The 21,760-nt window shown below is 38.9% G+C and overlaps 1 protein-coding gene across 11 annotated transcripts in view; it reads right to left on the bottom strand.

Annotated features, from left to right (window-relative positions):
* Positions 1–3,770: 3,770 nt before the first annotated feature.
* SCML2 (Scm polycomb group protein like 2) overlaps positions 3,771–21,760 on the bottom strand; it is a 105,810-nt gene continuing 87,820 nt past the window's right edge. For 5 of the 11 annotated variants that reach the window (XM_085008653.1, XM_013985953.3, XM_003134958.6 and 2 more), the window contains 7 exons: positions 20,236–20,362; positions 17,716–17,919; positions 15,949–16,131; positions 12,062–12,175; positions 11,121–11,375; positions 6,592–6,743; positions 3,771–5,522 (listed from right to left, as the gene is read on the bottom strand). In XM_085008653.1, the coding sequence (XP_084864779.1) occupies positions 5,394–5,522; positions 6,592–6,743; positions 11,121–11,375; positions 12,062–12,175; positions 15,949–16,131; positions 17,716–17,919; positions 20,236–20,362 (1,164 nt within the window). In that variant the 3' untranslated portion in view covers positions 3,771–5,393. Of the gene's footprint in view, positions 5,523–6,591; positions 6,744–9,107; positions 9,523–11,120; positions 11,376–12,061; positions 12,176–15,948; positions 17,231–17,522; positions 18,385–19,398; positions 20,363–21,760 lie in introns of those variants that run through there. The other 6 variants (XM_085008656.1, XM_085008655.1, XM_005673471.3 and 3 more) reach the window with 4 other exon arrangements.

Below are 21,760 nucleotides of genomic sequence, written 5' to 3' on the forward strand. Positions count from 1 at the left end.
TTTGCCAGAGCTCTCCTCCTGCCCCCAAAGCTGCCCGAATGATCTGTCCAGAACCCAGGTCTGACAGTGTGACTCCCATCACAGCCCCACTCCACCCTACCCCACCCACCCCCAGTTTACAATCCTTTGCTTCCCACAGCACAGCCCTTTGAGATTCATCCAAAGCAGAACCAAGTGCCTCCCTGTTCCAAGCTGTGCTCAGCTCTCCAGAACACATGTTGAAATTTATTTCAAGAGAACGAATTTAAGGTCTTTTTTTAATACGGAAAGTTCCCAGGCCAGAGTTCAAACCAAGGCACAGCAGTGACAATGCATCCTTAACCAGCTGTACCACAGAAACTCCTAAAGTGGTCTTTAGTATCAAGGACACACAGTTGCTTTCCTGGGGCTCCAGTATAATCAGGGGTGAGCTGTGAACACGATATGGAAAAGGGAACAGCAGGGACTGCGGGGAAGGAGAGGTAAAGGAGGAATAAAGGAAGGACAGTTGTCCCTGTGAGGATGCAGGCTGGATCTCTGGCCTTCCTCACTGGGTTAAGGATCCGGGGGTTGCTGCGTAGGTCGCAGATGTCGCTGTTGTGTCTAAATTCTATATGGCCTTTATTCTAGAAGATAGAGACATAGCCTTTTATCTTTAGTGACTCACTGGTTGCTTCAGACCAGCATTTAAGTTGTCTTCTAATGTCCAGAACCCTTCTCAAACTTGAGTACCAGAGCCACCTGGAGGGCTTGTTAAAATACAGATTATGAGGAGTTCCCATCGTGGCTCAGCGGAAACAAATCTTGACTAGTATCCATGAGGACGCAGGTTTGACCCCTGGCCTCAGTCAGTGGGTTAAGGATCCAGTATTTCCATGAGATGTGGTGTAGGTCACAGATGTGGCATGGATCTGGCGTTGCTGTGGCTGTGGGGTAGTCCGATGGCCGCAGCTCTGATTTGACCCCTAGCCTGGGAACTTCCATACGCCGCAGGAGCGCCCTAAAAAGACCAAAAAAAAAGATTATGGGTATCCCACTCTTAGTTTCTGATTTAGCATTTCTAGTGTTTTGAACAAGCTCAGCTGATGCTGTTGGTCCGGGACCACACTTAGGGACCTACATTAGATGTTTAACAACAAGCTTCTCACGCATGGCTTCTGAGTACTTGAATTGGGGCCAGACTGAAATGAGATGTGCTCTAAGTGCAAAATACCCAGCAGGCTTTAAAGATTGCATACAAAGAATGTAAACTATCCCTTTCATAACTTCATATTAATTGCACATTGAAATGATCATAGTTTGGCTGCATTAAATAAACTATATTATTAAATGGATTTTACCTGATTATTTCTATATTTTATGTGGCTGCTGGGAAATTTAAAATTAGTATGTTAAAAACAGAGGGCTAAAATTATATATGTAGCTGGCATTACATTTCCGTTGGGCAGCTTTGTAACAGACAATTACAGGAAGATACAAAACATTTAAAAAGAAATATAATATTGGAGATGATTAGGAATTTGAATATTACATGAATGTAGGATATAATGAACTTTTTAATAAACGTTTCATTCTAGAACAGCTGCAATGTATAGAAAAATTGCTAAGAGAGTCAAGAGAGTACCCACAGCCATCTTCCCGGTCATTAGCAGCTTGTATTGTGGCACATTTGCCACATCTAATGAATCCGTATTGATCCATTATGATCAACAAAAGCCTACAATGGATTCACACTTCCTTACTAGTCACCTTTTTCTGTTCCAGGATCCCATCCAAGAAACCCTATTATGTTCAGTCATCAGGTCTCCTTGGGCTCCTCTCGGCTGTGATGGTTTCTCAGACTTGCCTTGTTTTTGATGACCTGGGCAGTTCTGAGGCGTGCTGGTCAGGTGTTTTGCAGAATGTTCTTCAGCTGGCATTTGTTTGCTGATTTTCCTCATGATGAAACGAGGGTCACGGGTTTGGGGGAAGAAAACCACAGGGATAAGGGGCCATTCTCGTCACATATCAAGGGCACATACTGTCACCATGACTTCTCGTTGCTGACGCTGACACTGACCCCCTGGCTGAGGCCGTGTTGGTCACTGTCCAGTTCCTCCTTTGGCCCTTTCCACGCTGTCCTCTTTGGAAGGAAGCACATACCTCTCTGCACAGCACACACGGAAGGGCTGGGGAGTGAGGCTCCGCTCCCTGGAGGCTGAGTGTCCACCTGATTCGGGATTCGTCTGCACAGTTCGTCTGTCCTCCCTCGTTTGTGTCCCTCTCCAGTCACCGCTTTCCAGCGCTATGGACTCAGGGATACTTCCTTGAGGCGCTGGGTTATCATCCACTACTACTTCATTCTGTTGCTCAGGCCTTTCCAGATGTGGCCACTGGAGGCGCTTTCCATTGGCTCCTGCGTCCCTCTGATCTATCTCATCGCTGTGCTTTTGTGGAGCGCATCCTTCTGATACGAAGACGCGCCAGACTCCAGCTGTATATTCCCTGTCCTCGTCCTGCAATCAGTCATTTCTCCCAGGAGCCCTGGTTTCTCTCATGACACCACGGTGTTAAAAATGAATTCTGTGGAGTTCCCCGGTGGCCAAGCGGGTGGGAATCCAGTGTTGTCACCACTGTGGCTGGGGTCACTGCTGTGGCACAGGTTTCATCCTTGGCCCAAAAGACCTCTTAGGAATACAGACATTAAAATGACTTACTGTGTGCCACAATGACTTGCCGCTGTGCCACAGTGGGAACTCCAGTATCTGCTCTTTAATTTTACTTCCTTGTGTCAAAGGCTGAAAGATCTAATCCTTTTTTTCTATTGCAATTCTATTAAATTATGCCTATGGCCTATCTGGTTTTGCTTTTTGATTTTCACTCACTGTAACTGGTTATACACAAGTTCATGATCTGCTTTCCTTATGCTTGAACCTCTTACCAATATAAGAACCCCTGATGCTTTGACTGCTTTTTGCTAGTAATTCTACCTTGTGATTAGAAATTACACAGATGAAAGACGAAGGCTCAAGTTGCAGAATCCTGCTGCCTACAGAGAGTTGAAGGATAGATTGAGAGGCAAAACTAGAGGAAAGATAATTAAGTTCACAGGTAACATGTGCTAACATGGCATGATAATCTATGGTGGACAAAAACTTACAAACCAGACAGTCAATAACAACGAGTTCTGAATCACCCAAGTTTCAGACAGCAAATTGATGCCCCCATTCCTGTTACTTGCTAGCCTCATTCCAGGAGCATTAGTTAGGACTCAGTCATCTCCAATGAACTGCACTGGAGTTTTGGGGTTCCATCGCAGCAGCTCCTGGGGCAGGTGGGCTAAGGGGTTGGATCTTGAAGGTGATTCAACCACAACCTTGAGCCTCTGGGGCTTTTCCACCATGAGAGCTAAGGGCTGAGCAGCAATGTGGCTTGTGGCCCCCAGTGGTAAAGGGGCATCTAGAATTGCCAGCCAAGTGCATGAACTCAGGTGAGATGAGGTATCTAGGGGCACTGGCATTTTCTAGCATGCTCACGTCATCAATAACACTGTCAAGTAACAAAAGCTTTGAGTACACATAAAGCTCACTGATTTAACTTGTTTCCCTGAGGTCTCATTTAAGGCCCCTACAAGAGATGGGCCCTTTGCTCCTAGGAATCTGTTCACCAGTAGAATGAGGGCAAGTGTTAAAACCAAGTATTTGGACACATAAAACCACAACCTTACTGGAGTGCTGCTTTTTGAACTGTAACCAATTCATACATAAATGTAATGCAATGAAAGCAAGTAAAATCAAATCTGAGTCTTTGAATTAATTGTTGAGATTATTTAGCTTTATTATATTTTAAAATCTGAAACCTGTAAAACATAGCATTTATACAAACACCTGAGGACTATTTAACTGGGCACAGCATCTTTACACAAACAATTTGGGAGAAGACCAAGTTTAAATTAGAATTTTGTCTTATAACAAAAAAGGAATAACATAGATGAAACCACCCTTTAAATAGTAGCATTCTCATATAAAGTACATTTGGTTTTCTAATAAAGAAAATGTACATTCTTGCCCCTGGTGTACATTTTATTGGCATTTATAACAAATTGCTGATACTTTTAGCACAGATTCTCATAGCTTTTAAACATTACACCAAAGTTATACAAAGTAATAACGATAAACATATAGCACCATTTCCCCTTGAAAGTTCTAACTTTAAAAATAAAGCCCAAAAGAAGTCAGAATTAATGCATCTTCCAAAATTTAGCAGAATAAATGGCTCAGAACTAAGCAAATTAACTAGCAACATTGCATAGGACAGAGAATATCCCTGTATGGAAACCAATCTATGGATTGTTTCTTAACCCCTGAAGACTAAGCTGAGGTACTAGTGATAGCAAATGATGCACATATTTTTTCAGAATAAAAACATCTAACTATATAAATAGTTCACAATTACCTCTGTGGCAGTGCAAAGTGCCATATTAAATTCAAAAAGAACAGATTTACTTGTTTCAATACCTACAGGTATAGAATAATATATAAATATGGTATAGTATCCATAGGAGAAGTAAACACAGACAATAAAATATATATCTTTAAAAAATTTGGGCACAGGTGTCTTCATATAGAGATGTGAGAAATGAATGCCTAGTTAAATGTCTAAGCTTAGCGAAAATATGTAAAGTTTTGAAACAATAGGTTATTTCATTGAAAAAATTTAATCAGACTCCATCCAAACCACCCTTGTAGTATAATATCTCCTGCATAAAACAACCATTCTATCTATCTTATAACTGTTCAAAATTTATCAAAAACTGATAAGAACACTTTATGAAAGTTTATAAGCTTGGTTTTTTTTTCTTTAAATATGAACAAATACAACATACAGAGAAATAACAACAAAAGGAAAATAATTTATATGGCTATTCCCTTTCCGGAAACTGGGAGAACACGAACAGAACACTGCAGTAACAGACAAAGTATTTGAGAAAGAGATGATACCTATAGTTCTACCTTTAAATTCTCTTCTAAGGAAAACTTCTCGTGGATTTCATTAGCGAACCTGTTAGTCCCTGATACTTTCCCCTTTGGGATTTAGCTGTTTTGGTTTTACATATCAACATTAACCAAAATCAAAGGTGTTACTGTTTCCTGCATGAAATATATTTGTAAACTGTACAATAAAATAATAAACTATAAACTGTAAGATAATAAAAAGACATGGAGAACTGCCAATCTGAATATGCTAAGACTAACATATTAATGGTTTTTAAAGAAGTAGACTGGACTGTAATGTAGTTCTAAATTCTGGATATAACATATTTTTAGAGGAACTGTCTACAAAACAAAAACCACTATGAGAATAAAAATACTTTTAAATTAAAAAGTTATCAGGACAACTGAAAATTATGTCTAATTTAAACTTACACATTTTTTTCAATTATATTTTCCTTCTTTAAGTTTTTCAATATAGTAACATAACTTTAAGGCTGGCCCCAACTTCAGCCCCATATACTTCATCATCACATCACTTTTGAGTAGTAGCAGAGCCTTCCCATCAATCTCCTACAGAGAGAAAGAAATTGTAATTATTAATAATAACATATTTTATCAAGTTACATATAAGAACATGTAAAATAGAGAACAGCTGTACATTCTCAATATATACTCTCTGAATATGCTATTTCCTGAAAACCATTAAAAATATAACTTACTTATAAAGCATTATTTGGTAATTTCTACCTTCACTTCAAGCTTTTTAAAAAAGGAAATTTAACCAAGTATCTTTGAAAAATGGCCTTAGCATCAAAATATCTGATTTTAAATACTATGCCTTGAATAAAATACCACAAATCTATGACAAAGGGTAGAAAACTATAAACTGTAGAAATGAATTTCAAACAGTCATTAACTTTCTTAGAAAGGCTGGGAATATGGTCATGTCAGCATTAATGCAAACTGTCCATGTGTCATACAGTGTTGTCTTTATATTGAAAGCTATTCAGTTAGTTGTGTGAAGCTAATTGCTGATTTTCTTACAGTATCAAAAAGGGTACATCAGATATTTGGTCACTAATTTGATTTGGTAGAAAAGACTATGAACATTATTCAACAGACACAAGGCATCCTCCCAAAATTCTTTATTTCCTTGATTTAAGCAGTTTAGATCATGGAAGCATATTATTTGGTATTCATAAGTTGCTATTTAAAATAAAGCTGCACTTAATCTTATACAGTTGCTAGATTTGTGGGACATCATAACAAGGAGGACACTCTGTCAAAGCTGTGGTCACCCCCTCCTACTCACGGTCCTGGGGCCCAGCAGGGAGCAGGTGGGGAGGAGGATCCTTGTAGTTGTTGTTACAAAGGAGAAGACACCTGAGAGTGGCCAGGCCGAATCATCTTCTCTTGAGAACTTGAAGACTTGTAGTCTTTTAGGTACTTGGGAACCCATTCAAAGCACAGATCCAGCCTCTACCATTTAACTCTGGGCAAAATAAACTTTCTCACATACAGAAAAATCAGTTGATAGGGTTCCCCCACCATCCACACTAATCAATATCCAACTGAAGGGCCTGCACAGAGGTCATTCAAAGGCATTACGGCAGGAAAACCGGATCAAAAGATACATTACATGTTGCCTGAAGAGGTCGGCGAGGGGGCCTGATATCTGAGGATCTTTATGTTTCATAAACTGTATCACTTCATCCACAGACCAGGTTGAAGGGTCCTTAGAGAAGCCTTGTTTCAGGACACTGGGGTCAGGTACAGCTATATAACTTGGAGCTTCAATGGGGGGGAAAAAAGACAAATCATACTTGACCTGATCATTATCCTGAAAGAAGAGATGTTAGGTAGGGAGAAATGGTCTCATTCCTGGAACCTTCTGTGAAGCACCCAGGCTTGGACCCAGGACTCCAAGTGTAAAATCCAGTGAAAGCCTAGATAAAGATGACCTGAGGATGGCTACCCAAGAACGTCCCACCTGACCTCCCCCACACAACAAAAGCAGCTTCAGAAGGTACCTTAAAGCTTCAAAAATCCTAAAACAAACTGAGCAATCCAAAGCATCTCTGGCCACAGGCAAATACAGCAAAAGATCTGTTACTTGGGTTAAATTAGGTTAATCTAAGCTAACCAATTGCTCTCTTACTTATAGTATTTCAAAGACTATCTCTCAACCTATCTCCTCTTGGTCTTTCCAGATTAGGTTTATTTTACTAGCTAACTGCAATGGAAATCCTCAGAATTTATACTTTTATAGTTTCTGAAGTTTATTCACTTTAATTCATGAATTTCAATAACCCCCATTATCTTTGGGAACCAAATTAGTTCTTTTACCGAATCCCTCCCATGGCTTTAAAATTCCTGTCTCTCGAGGCTTAAATGCTTATTTGAATTTTGAAGAAAAAAAAAGATTATTTTCTACTTAGCTAAGTCAGAAGTAATTTTAATATACTAAATACCTCTTTCAAATTTAACTGCATAGTTATAGATATTTTGGTTGAAGGTTTATATGTTTAAAACAGAAGTAACTGAGTGAGGCATGAAACAATTTAAGTGCTAATACTCCACAAGGTTTTAGCTGTGCTGTTCACTAAGCTGTACTGAAATTTCATTGTGTCCAGGGAGTTTCCATTGTGGCTCAGCGGAAATAAATCTGACCAGGATCCATGAGGACGCAGATTCCATCCCTGGCCTCGCTCAGTGGGTTAAGGATCCAGCACTGCTGTGAGCTGTGGTGTGCATAGAAGACACAGCTTGGATCTGGCATTGCTGTGGCTGTGGTGTAGGCCAGTGGCTACAGCTCCAACTGGACCCCTAGCCTGGGAACCTTTATATGCTGTGAGTGTTGCCCTTAAAAAAAAAAAGAAAGAAAAAGAATTTGTGTCCAGACAAGTATTCATTTTTTAACCAGAGCCCCTAACTCCCTAAAGTTAGTGTGTGATAACAGAAGTGGGTTTTGTGATTCACTAGGAAGATTTTTCTCCAACCAAGAACCATCAACACAAATTTGATATTTCTTGTGTGTGAATCAGCCAAAATTGCACCTTTTCTTTCCTATCATCTAGGCTCTGGCCATTTTAGGGGTATTTTGAGTATTTACCCAGGGAAAGGGCATAGAAAAAGAGAAGATAAGAGAATTACAACTGCAAATTTTGGTGTAACTCAGAATTTTATTTTATTGTCCTTTTAGGACTGCACCCGTGGCATACGGAGGTTCCCAAGCTAGGTGTCAAATTGGAGCTGTACCTGCTGGCCTACGCCAAAGCCACAGCAACACCAGATCCAAGCCTCATGTGCGACCTACACCACAGCTCATGGCAACACTGGATCCTTAAACCACTGAGCGAGGCCAGGGATCGAACCCATGTCCTCATGGATGCTAGTCGGGTTCGTTAACTGCTGAGCCATGACAGGAACTCCTTTATTTTCTTTTAAAATATCGTTAACTTTGATGTGAAATAAAAGCTTTTACTGCTAAAATATATCTTCCTTTTCACTTGTCAGAGATTAAAATGTTGGTCTACCAAGAAATGCTCCTGGGCTGTTATCAACCCCAGTAAAAATGATGATGGTCTAGACCATGCCATGCCTATGGCATTCTAACAATTCAGACAGATAAGTCTTCTCCTTTAACTCAAGAAAGACTCAATTTAATATTTAAAAAATTATTGGTTGGAGTTCCCGTCATGGCTCAGTAGAAACGAATCCAACCAGCATCCATGAGGATGCGGGTTCGATCCCTGGCCTCGCTCAGTAGGTTGGGGATCCAGCGTTGCCGTGAGCTGTGGTGTAGTTCACAGATGCTGCTCAGATCCCGTGTTGCTGTGGCTGTGGTGTAGGCCAGCAGCTGTAGCTCCGATTTGACCCCTAGCCTGAGAACCTCCATTTGCTGCAGGTGAGGCCCTAAAGAGCAAAAAAAAAAAAAAAAAAAAGGCAAGGCTAATCATACCTCTAAACTAACTTTTTTATATATATATATATATTTTTTATTTTTGGCTTCTGTCATCAGACTCTCTATAGCTATGTCTTGAATAACATGTAACTAGTTTTATAGATTACTACAAATAAAACATATATAAAGATTTGACTTCTGGTATAAGATAATAATTTAAATTAAAAATAAAACAATTGTAAGCTCAACTATTTCTACTCTATCATGGAAAAATAATTTAATTGGGCCCATATCTTCAAAACAATCAGAGAAAGTCATAAACATTAATGTTAATTCAAATAATCACATGAAACAAATAATTATGTAAAAAATAATCAAAGTCCAGTCATGTTCTTCTCCTTAACAGCTTTGTCTTATATACACTAGGAGATAGTACATATTCCTGAAATAAAATGAAAGTGATTTGATTTAGTACATATTTCTAAATAAATAAAATGAAAGTGATTTGATTTTATCCTCAACGATGTTACTGGATTTCTTTCCTATAATAAAAAAAACTTGTTTCACTCAAATATCAAGGTTGGGCAGGGCAGAGCAGGGCAGGAGGTTGTATAAGCATCACTGACAATCAACGGTAGGCCCAGTTTTAAGTAACCGTTCCGACACCTAAAAGAAAATAATAGTAATGACACCTCTAGACAGTTTCCGAGTGAAATGCTTACCTATTCTCTGGAGAAGTGGGCAGCATAGTAGTTAAGTGTACAGCCCTGGAGCCAGAGTGCCTGGACTGGCCAAGCCACTTTCTAGCTGGGGGACTTTAGTCAAGCGATTTCTCATATTTCTCACCTGAAAATGTTTACCAGCACCTACATCTCAAGGAATCATTGTAAAGGTGCTATGTATAAGGCTATGTATAATATTATATGCTTGGCACAAAACGTCAGATAGTGACAAAGATGATGACAATTTCAATTACTATTAAGTAATGTTATTGCTATTAGTCTTTCCACCTCTAGGAAGATCAGAAGCTAACATTCTCAAGCCCCAAAACAGGCTACTTGAGCATGATTGTATTAGACAAACACTTGGAAATGAGATATTCATCATCGGAGGTAACCTTTTAGAGCCTTTTACTGAGAAGGCCTGTCTTCATAAGCTTACATATTATGAAAACATTTAAAAATTGGGTATGCTGGAGTTCCGGTCATGGTACAGTGGTTAACGAATCCGACTAGGAACTATGAGATTACGGGTTCGATCCCTGGCCTCACTCAGTGGGTAAGGATCCAGTGTTGCCGTGAGCTGTGGTGTATGTAGGTTGCAGACGCGGCTCGAATCCCGCGTTGCTGTGGCTGTGGCGTAGGCCGGCGGCTACAGTTCTGATTTGACCCCTAGCCTGGGAACCCCCATATGCCGTGGGAACGGCCCTAGAAAGGGCAAAAAGGCAAAAAAAAAAAAAAAATTGGGTATGCTACCCCTTTATAAAATGAACATCTAGCTTCAGATTCTCTACAAAATCACTCTAAAACCACAATCTACATGGGGTAGGAGATGGTGATGATGACATTAAATGTGTCACAGCATTTGTACAGTGTAGCTGCCCATCGCAAGGGAGTTAGCTACTCTTCAACGTGGCCTAAATGCCTATCTAGAGAAAAAGGACAAAACACCTATTACCCTTCAACCCCAGGACCCTTAATCCTTAAAAGGGTATAGGATAGCAGCTATCTTTGCACATGGAAGGCTATTCTGGCTCCTTCTGAATGAGCAATAGGACACTTCCCTGTTTCCACATATCATGTCCTCCCATGCGTCTGAGAGAACGACTGACAATGTGGAAAATGGGGAAATGGGTGCAGCAACAGAACGTCAGAGCCCAGATCTGGGAGCCACACATAGGCTGGGGCCAGGAAAAGTCTCAAGAGGGACAGGAAGAGAGTGCATCAAAAAGGAGAGGGAGTGCATCCTTCCAGTCCTCACAGAGTCCAGACAATATGCAAGGAAATGATAAATTACAACGGATCAAGAACCACTAAGCTGACAAGTCTCTATCAGAGATGTAGTTGGTGATCCAGATCCCCACAAACAGTTCTATAATGCCATGAGAATTAGAGCATCTGAAGGGGCGTGGCCCTGACAGCAACTTGAAGGGAAGGACCTGACCTCCTCAATTTTGACACTTTCTCCTTTGTGATACACTTTCAGGGCATGTTGTGGGGCATGGAAACCATAAGGGGAAAGAGAATCACTGTTTTTAAATATACCTTCACTTTTCTTCTGCATTTGGAATTTAACTTCATGGTGACTACTCTTGGTAGATGATTTGGTCCCTGCTAGCGTTGAATTTGAGGTGCAAGGCACACTTTGAGAAAAATTCCTGGAGACTGCAGGAGGAGTGCTTATAGAATTTCCACTGGCAGGACTCGAAGAATTTGTTGGATTTAGTGGTGAGTCCTCAGACTCTTCAGGAAGCTTCTCCTCTATGGGCATGCCATTTCCTTCAGAAGACAGTACTTCTTCTACAAGAAAAAGGACTAAGGCATTAAGAAGAAAAGACAAAGGCAATTATCTTCAACAGACTTACAGCTCAAACAGTATTAAAAGGTAAAAAAATCTCCCAATTTCCAACAATAGTTCACTTAAGCCATGCAAACTGTACCACAAACCTCTAACACAAAGTACATGGCCATCCGCTTCTTGGTGTTTATGGACATTGTCCTGAAATCCAAGTTGATTCTAGGGTATCAACTTATATTTCTCATGGCAACTATCCCTTGCCAGTCTTGCTACCAAGGCTAGGAATAGCTCACTTAAAGCATTTATTTTTAGGAATGCAGATCTTCAGAACTGTTTTTTATAATACGATCACATAGTTTCTAACATTTACTTACTACTTGGGTACTTAAGACTTTCACTACAGAAATGTACTAGGTTTTTCTATTCCACATTCTATCAGCTTTTAGCAATACAAAACTGAATGGGAAATGCTGCTATAGTTATTGTTCTTTCATCTAAGGAAAAACAACAATGGTGCACTTCTAAAGGGAATGAAGTACTACTCAACAAAGCTACCAAATAGTAGCCTAACTGTCAGTGATTTGGGAAAATATACTCCCCTACTCCTAACGCTAACATCCAAGAGCACACATACGTCATAGTAGAGTGACTTTTCTTTTTAATCCTAGAACATGTAAATACTATTTACCTTTAGAGGCATGCACTTTTGTTTTGGGGAGCTTAGGAGAGAGAGGAACAACATAAGGCAGAGGTTGCTGAGAAGGTCGTTTGGTGCTTTTCTTTTCCGCTATATCTTCTTTAACTGTTTTTTTAAAAAAAATACGTCTGTTAAAACTAATAATACTTGGGCATTTTCATATCATCAAAATACTTTTGTTTCTAAATCATTTGCCTATTATAACTTCATCGATAATTTTTGAATTATTTGATTGACTGTGAACAAGACGTATTCATTTTATCCTATTAAATATTTCATTGAGGGAGTTCCCATCGTGGCTCGGCAGTAATGAACCCAACTAGTAACCATGAGGATGCAGGTTTGCTTCCTGGCCTCGCTCAGTGGGTTAAGGACCGGGTATTGCCATGAGCTGTGATGCAGGTCACAGGTGAGGCTCAGATATGGCATTGCTGTGGCTATGGTGTAGGCTGGCAGCTGCAGCTCTGATTCAACCCCTAGCTTAGAAACTCCCATATGCCACAGGTGCGGCCCTGAAAAGCAAAAAAAAAAAAAAAAAAAAAAAAAAAAAAAACAAAAAAATGGAGTTCCTCGAATCTGACTAGGAACCATGAGGTTGAGGGTTCAATCCCTGGCCTTGCTCAGTAGGTTAAGGGTCTGGTGTTGCTGTGAGCTGTGGTGTAGGTGGCAGACTTGGCTCGGATCTGGCGCTGCTGTGGCTCTGGCGTAGGCTGACAGCTACAGGTCCGATTATACCCCTAGCCTGGGAACCCCCATATGCCGCGGGTGCAGCCCCAGAAAAGAAGAAAAAAATCATTGATATCATATTCTAAACTTAAAAGCATTATGCCTAGGCTTCATTTATTTTAGGGTCATCACATCTTTCTATCTCAGGTGGCAGTGAGGCAACCAATTATAATGTGTCTAATAAGGCCTGGAAAAATTCCTCCCATGAGCAAGAAAAGTTAAGAATTCAGAGAAGTTAAAGATAGGATACAATGAATACTCCATTTTACAGGCAACAATCCTGGCCAAGGCTATCCTTAAAACAATTCCACTGCTTACTTAACATTCAACCAAATGCAATTCTTTCTATAGGACCACTCTTTAAGGCATAATCCTGAAAGTAAAGACATTTCAATTTATTAATTACACTCTAAATATTAATCAATACTTTGATTTAGGGGAGTTCCCATCATGGCTCAATGGAAACAAACCCAACTAGTATCCATGAGGATACAGGTTCTATTCCTGGCCCCACTCAGTGGGTTAAGGATCCAGTGTTGCCATGAGCTGTGGTGTAGGTCACAGACTCAGCTTGGACCTGGCCTTGCTGTGGCTGTGGTGTAGGCCAGCGGCTACAGCTCTGATTGGACCCCTAGCCTGGGAACCTCCATATGCCAGGAGTGCGGCCCTAGAAAAGACAAAAAAAAAAAAAAAAGAAAGTACCAAAGTCAAACTTTATCTAGCTCAAAATGGCTGGGGGTCAGGCATAACTCTCAAAATCATCTGATATGCAACCTTTAGCCATTCAGTTACTCACTGATTACTAATGAGCCTGAGACAGCTTTTCACATTTGATTTTATTTTTAATTATCAACTACAAAAACCAAGAGGCAAAACATATTTCACAGAACAGTTACATTCTAAGTAAAGAAATAACTGCCTTTTTTCATACCCATTTAATGATACAGAAAAGCTGAGTACTAAAGTATACCATTTCTATAGCTTACTATAGATATTTACTGCAGAACCACAGCAAGGTCAGAAGACGCTCTACTTATCTTTGACTTGTAATATTATAATACATTCTTTAAGAAACATTTATGAAGCTAGTCATATGGTCTACTATCTGGGGTTGATACAAACAATTTTAAAATTGATTCTTGACTTCTGCTTCTGGGGATCGCAGTGAGCTCAGGTACAAAAATGTTCCTGCAGAGGTGACTAGAAAAAGCCAGATAATTTACAAAGTACTTTAAAAGTCATCAATAAACATTTCCAGGATGACTGCTTAAGGATTTCGGAAAACCCACTCTTTTATAAAAATAATGACAGCACTGGCAAAATTAACTTTTTCAAAACTCTGGACATTACCTAAAGGCTTATAACAATCCAAAAAGTGTTTATTCAATAAAACTGGCTGAATCGTAGAAAGAACAAATTCAGTGGCATCATCCCTAACATCATCCCCCTTTCCCCAGTTCTGAAGCAGACTTGCAAACCAACAGCTTAGCAATTATAGCAGCTGCGAAAGCCAGCAGCCTAGCACTGGAGGAGGCACAATGGATTTGGAACTCTCCAAAAGCTCCATCCCCAGAGAACCATCACTATTTGACCAGTTTTGCAGCTCACTGAAAAACTCTGATCTCTGGACTTGTTTTATTTGACCTAAATCAGAGCCTGTTCTGTGTGAAGAACCCTGTCCCCACAGAATTAGTCAAAAACCAAACCAAATCAAAACTCAAAAAACCATAAGAGTGGCAAGTGTTTACCACTAGAGCTCCTTGAGGCAGTATTACCAGCTGGGGCTACCAAGAAGCTGACCAAGAAGCTTAAATGGAAAAACTGGAGAATGAGATGTCTTAGAGAACTTTGAAAAGCACTGAAGTATTCCTGGGATTCAAGAAGGCCAGACGTTTGTGCATGGCTGTATAAACGTTCAGGGAATACTTGACAAGGCCCAAATCTTTCATTTTTTTGTTGACCTTGAAGCTCTGCACAAAACAGACTTGTAAACTGCTTCCTGGAGTGTTCAAGGTAAGTCCTAACACACACACAGACCCCCCTGATGAAGACTTGGAAATATACTCATTCCAGGCACTTAAGAAAATCCCTGCCCACCAATCATTAGCTGACCACTAAGCTAAATGAAGAGACTTCAGTAGCCACATATGACAAAATTAGCCCAGGAAAAGCGATTAAATTAGTCCAGGAGAGTCACTAAAAAACCAAACAGCATCAGCAATGACAACAAACCCTAGGATGGGGAAGGGAATCTGATTTTCAGAGTTGTTTCATATTACTTTAAAATTTTAATCGAAAAATTAAGAGACATGCAAAGAAACAAAAAGCATGACCTATATACACGTTAGAAAAAAGTCAACAGAAACTGCCTCTGAGGAATTCCAAGGAATTCTCCTGTGTTGCAGTAGATTAGGGAACCTGCATTGCCACTGTAGAAGCTCAGGTCACTATTATGGCACAGGTTTGATCCCTGGTCCAGGAACTACTACATGCCACCAGTACTGCCCCCCGCCTCCAAAAAAAGAAGCCCAGGCACTGGACTTACTTGGGAGACTTCAATTCAGCTATTTTATATATACTCGAAGAACTTTTTAAAGAACTAAAGGAAAGTATAAGAACAATATCTCACACTATCAGTAAGGTGATAAAAATTATAAAAAAAGAACCAAATAGAAATTCAGGACTTGGAAAGTATAATAAATATCTTTTTTAAAAAAGAAAAAGCTAGAGGGGCTCAACCACAGATTTTTTTCCCTTTCTCTCTCTCTCTCTTTTTTTTTTTTTCTTTTTTCTTTTTGGGTGCCCCATAGCATATGGAATTCTCAGGCCAGGGATCAGATCGGAGCCGTAGCTGTGACTTATGCCACAACTGCAGCAACACCGGATCCTTTAATCCACTGTGCTGGGCCAGGCATCAAACCTATTCCCTGGTGCTGTAGAGACGCCACTGATTCCATTTCACGACAGCAGGAACTCCAACTTTTCTGCTTTGAATGAATAAAAACAACTATGTATCATGCATTTATAATTAGTTGACTGTGGCTAAAAAGTTTAGTTTGAGGAAAACACAAGAAAACACTGAATTATACAAAATTCTCAAGTTAATACAAAATGTAATACAACACATTAAAAAATTTTATATTTTCTCTTACCTGATTTATTTTGATCATGCTCTGTAGGACTATGACTATTACCTCTGTAAGAGCTAAAAGGCTGGCTACTCAAAAGGTTATCACACTGCAGGCTGTGGCACAAGGTCTCAAGAAAGCGAAGAGCAAATGATGCACTGTTCACTGGAGGAAGCTGGATGGAATGAGTTTCCCCATCAAAGGAGGCTATTATAGGGAACAAAGATATCAGAGTTATATCACAGAAAGATGAGGACTTTACAACAGAAAAAAAAAAAGTCCCCATCAATTTAGGAAATGTATTATACATCTAATTTGTGGGTTTTGTAATTGATAAAGGAATAATCTTAAATTATAAAAGTTCCCCTCATTCAAACACAATAGCCTATTGATAAAAGCATTCTCATTTAAAAATATTCATAGGAGTTCCCATCGTGGCTCAGTGGTTAATGAATCCAACTAGGAACCATGAGGTTGCGGGTTCAATCCCTGGCCTCACTCAGTGGGTTAAGGATCTGGCGTTGCCGTGAGCTGTGGTGTAGGTCACAGTCATGGCTCTGATCCCGAGTTGCTGTGGATGTGGCGTAGGCCTGGGAACTTCCATATGCCACAGGTGCGGCCCTGGAAAAGACAAAAAAAGACCATCAATTAATTAATTAATTAAATATTCATAAAGTAAACCACAAAAAATAGAAACCCACTGATCTATAACAATACCTCCTGCTCTTCCACACGTTCCATGAATACAAATGTAGTTATCTGATCACACGATCATGAAAGCCATAAGTATCTTATCTCTTCATCACTTTTTTTATTTTCAAAATATTATTCAGAGAGCAAAAAAAAATGTACTTTTTTATACCACCTTAGGATGAGAGTATTTCATAATAATTCTGTCATCATCAAATTATGCACTTGAGTCATGTTTTTATTTAGAGATTCTTATAGATCAGTCTGTTTTCTAATTAAACTAAAATATATTACTAAGGTACTTTTTCTGTAATGAGCTTAATACAGCATGTGTAAGGAAAAATCTGTACCTCTAAACTCAATTTACAGCATCACTTTGACATTATTTGTCTATTCTGAAAGTTAAATTTTCCAAACCAAGTTTAAATGTCTATAAACATAATTATCATAAATATTCTATTAATATAATAAATATTCTTCCTTTTTTTTTATTTTTAGGGCCACATCCACGGCACAGTTGCAGCTGCCAGCCTACACCACAGCAACAGCAACTTGGGATCCAATCCATGTCTGCAACTTACATTACAGCTCATGGCAACGCCGGATCCTTAACCCACTGAGCGAGGCCAGGGACAGAACCTACATCCTCATGAATACTAGTCAGGTTCATTACCTCTGAGCCACGATGGGAATTCTAATATAATAAATATTCTAATATTATAGTTAGAAAATAAATTAAAAAAATTTTTTTCCTTTCTATGACTGCACCTGCAGCATATGTAAGTTCCTGGGCCAGGGCTCAAATCAGAGTTGCAGCTAGGACAACACCACAGCCATGGCAATACCAGATCTGAGCTACATCTGCAATCTATGCCACAGCTTATGGCAACACCACATCCTTAACTCACTGAGCGAGGCTAGGGATCGAACCCACATCCTCAAAGAGATAATGTCAGGTCCTTAACCTGCTGAGCCACAACAGGAACTCCAGTAGTACATAAAAATTTATAAAATAATCTATGTATTATAAAATGCCTGCCTTCTCGAAAGCTAAAATCAAATTTGGAGGGAAAAAGCTGATATAGGATTAGATGAGCATACCAGTTATCACTTCTCCTCCACGATGATCTGGCTTAAGGAATCCAAAAACAGTCTTACTTTGAATGGCACAATCCACACAGGCCTGCACAGTCCGCCGGAGTACCACATTCACAGGGCCTGGGCCAAAGTGGTCAGGCAGCTGCTGGATTTTCTTCTGATCCAGGTGAGGGCCAGAGTTTCCATGTTTGTTTACATAGACACAGACTTGAGAAAAAATGTATATACAGATATAACAAATAATGAGACTGGTTAAAAGGTACATAATCAATCATTTTATGTCCCATTAGCCACGCTTCACTCAAAGAGAACCTAAACATAGTTAATATTGATATTTGTGCTACCTAAAAATATGTATGTAAACAAATTTTCACATTTTATATATTAAACCTAGAAAGAAATAACCCAAATGCTTATTCAATTTTCTAGAATCTTGTCCAAATAGATTATAAAAACAATAAAAGTTTTAGTAGCATCACAAAACAATTCTCACACATTTCCACATTATATGAAAAAGCTTAAAGACATGAATATTTTCACTTTTTAACTGTAATCACAGTACAATTTTCTTTCAAAACTGATCACGTCCACACACTCCTTTTGGACTAAATTTCTTTTCTTTTTTTTATTTTATTTTTGTCTTTTTATGGCCACACCCATAGCATATGGAAGCTCCCAGGCTAGTGATCGAATTGGAGCTGTAGCCGCCAGCCTACACCACAGCCACAGCAACGCACGATCAGAGCCATGTCTGTGACCTAGACCACAGCTCACAGCAACGCCAGATCCTTAACCACTGAGCAGGCCCAGGCAATGAACCCACATCCTCATGGATACCAGCTGGGTTCGTTACCACTGAGCCACAAAAGGAACTCCTGACTGAAACTCCAGACTGAATTTATTTTAAATAAACAATATTGCACCTTGATTACACAGTATTTTCTAAAGTAACCAAATAATTTTAAGGTATGTGTCACAGTAAGTTCTAAGGATCTAGAGAAATCTTCGCTAACTTTAAGAAAATAAAAATGTTCTTTATGTATACAGAGGTTCACTGAAGAAAATGTACGTGCTGAGGTTCAATGAAGAACATTTTAAAAAATAAATGCTTTCCTTAGTATAATAAAAGCATTTAGAATTTGGAAGCAAATCATCTGTAATCACAGTCAAGTTTCCTCACTGAGAATCAATAAATACAAATCAACATACAATGTAATAACAATGATTATTACCAATCATAATAATGTCCCCCTAAATCAAGAGGCACATTATTTTTACCCATTACTTAATTTATTGCAAAATTTTTATATATCCACAGTCTATATTTAGTACAATAAAAACTTATTAATCTCACTTGCACTATGTTGAAATACATGATGATTCAATGTTGTGGCAGTAGCCAGAGGAAGAATGGACTCATCACAGAAATGGAACAGCTATTAAAATCTTAACCTGAGGGAGTTCCCTTCGTGGCTCAGCAGTTAATGAACCTGACTAGGATCCATGAAGAGGTGGGTTCGCTCCCTGGCCTCTCTCAGTGGGTTAAGCATCTGGAGTTGTCATGAGCTGTGGTGTCGGTTGCAGACACAGCTCAGATCCCTCATTGCTGTGGCTGTGGCGTAGGCCAGCAGGTGTAGCTCCAATTCGACCCCTAGCCTGGGAACTTCTATATGCTGCATATGCGGCCCTAAAAAGCAAAAAACAAAAACAAAAACTTAACCTGAGGTGCTATTGGCATGGATAAAGTTCTACTGAACACAAGTGAGCTAAAAAACAATTTCAATGTTTTAATCTCCTTGGTATCATATGCATTTAGCTAGTCTCTCCTGACAAGGGACTAAAAATCAGAGATAATAAAGTGACAAAATGGGGTATGTTACAAAAATCATTTTAAAATGAACTCTATTTCAAAAAATTAATTTTTTTTTTTTTTGGTAAGAAAGAAACAGAATGAAAAAAGTCCAGGGAAGAGAAGAATATAAGATAATTAAGGATTTAGGAGAAGAAACAATGAAACATGCTTTAAAAAAAAATGGAAAGGAATAGGAAATTTGAAAGAGATGACTAATAAAAGGGATTAATTAGTCTGAGTCCATGTCATTTCATATTCTTCACATACCAAAGATCAATTTAAAGTCATCATGCTCCTTGACAGGCAAGGAGCTATGAAGATTTTAAAACGCATTAAAAAAGGGTAAAGGTAGCTTTAAAAATCCACACAAGACAAAAAGACAAATTGTGAAATAAGATTAAGGGAAAACAAGAAGAGATATGACAATAATATAAATTTCATAAATCTTACAAGATAGATAAAATATCTTAAGGGCACTGAAATTTCAACTCATGTATTTAAACAGACTATTTCCTTACATCAAAATGAACAACCAGAACATCAAAATACTATAATGTGAGAAATGTTGAATGTTTATTATCTTTTCTTACTTTATATCCAGGACTTCAAAGACACTGAAAATAATACAATAAAAATACCTAGTTTTATACTTTTTACAAATATTAATTTACCTGTAGACATCACTATTTTAGATGACCCAGGAACAGCATCCTTATCACATGAAACACCACCACGTTCTCTGGCCAGCGCATTTAAAGAAGCTGAAGATGTGGAACACATAACAGGAATACATTTCTCCTGTTAAAAAAAAAATATTCCTAGATAAGGAGAGGTCATAAAATTATTGGCATCCTAGTTCACAAATAATCAGTTGTCAGAAGTCCTCAGGGTTGGAAAGCCCTGTGTCAGCCCATTTTTCAAACTGGGCTGCTAAAAGGGGCCCATAAGCTGGCCAGGTAGGAGAGGAAGAGACCAAGAGGCTGGGATTCTCAATGCTACCCCTGCTCCAACTAGTTGTATCTTAGCCAAAATAATTCACTCTGTAAAAACTGTTTTATTTATTTATTCATTGGGTCCCTGTGAGTTTTTTTTTTACACTGCTAAAGCAGTCTGGAAATCTAACCCAGCAATTCATCAAATGAGGGTGGGGGGCCTCAATAAGGCAGGGGATAGTTTGTCTTCAGAAAGCACTAACTCATCAGGGTTGCTGTTTTTTTTTTAACCGTATCTAGCCTACATACTACATATCACTTTGACAAAATTATAAGTGGCTTGCTGAAGTCCATACAAAATTATGCCTGTTGTATGTGATAAGCAAATGTCTTCTGAGCACTGTTAAACATCACAAGTGTTTTGCTTGTTTTATATCAACTCTTAAGATTTTCTTGGGGCTATCTTCAGACATGACTGTCCAGTATCAGAAAAGCTGCAACCCGAGCCACTGCAATCGGATTCTTAACCCACTGTACCACAGTGGGAACTCTATAATTATGTTATGTTGAAAGTATTAAATTACAATTTATTACGTCAATATAGTCTCGTTATTTCAGTATTTTAAAAATGTGAAACCTAGATCCTTTGACTTCTTTTTCTTAGATCAACTTAAAACTGAATAATGTTCAATCTCTATTGTATACAGAAAATACTTAAACCCTGCAATGATACAAATCCATATACTCCACCCCAAGCCTTTATACTACACTTCATGTATTACATAATCTATTTATGTTATACCCTACGAAACTATATTATAATTATTGCTTTAAACAGTCATATTTTTAAAATAAATTGAGAAGAGCAAAAAGAAAGTCATTTGCCTTTATCCAGAGATAAACTTCCTTCAGTATTTCTTAGTGTTTGTCTTCCAGTCATGGATTTTTTTGTATGTCCTTTATCTGAAAATGCCTTTAATTCACCATCACTCATGAAGAGTATTTTTGCCAGACAGAGTTTTATACAACACCCTTCCTGCTGTGTGTATTCCCCCCAACCAGAGTCTGCCTGCTTCCATCCACTGTCCAGTGTCTTCCAGTAGCTGCTTTTTCTATTACTTAAAAGGTTTCAGAGTTGTTTTCTTCGAGGGAGTCAGGTACGATGTGACTCATGCATCACTGGATTTATCACACTGACTTCACCCTTCCCTCCATTTTACTGAGGTATAATTTATGTACAGTAAAATTTACTTCACATTGATTT

Source organism: Sus scrofa, chromosome X (assembly GCF_054392235.1).
Source record: "Sus scrofa isolate SSC_HxYL_T2T_F1_AM1 chromosome X, Sscrofa_HxYL_maternal_Yorkshire_Landrace_v2.0, whole genome shotgun sequence".
NCBI lineage: Eukaryota > Metazoa > Chordata > Mammalia > Artiodactyla > Suidae > Sus > Sus scrofa.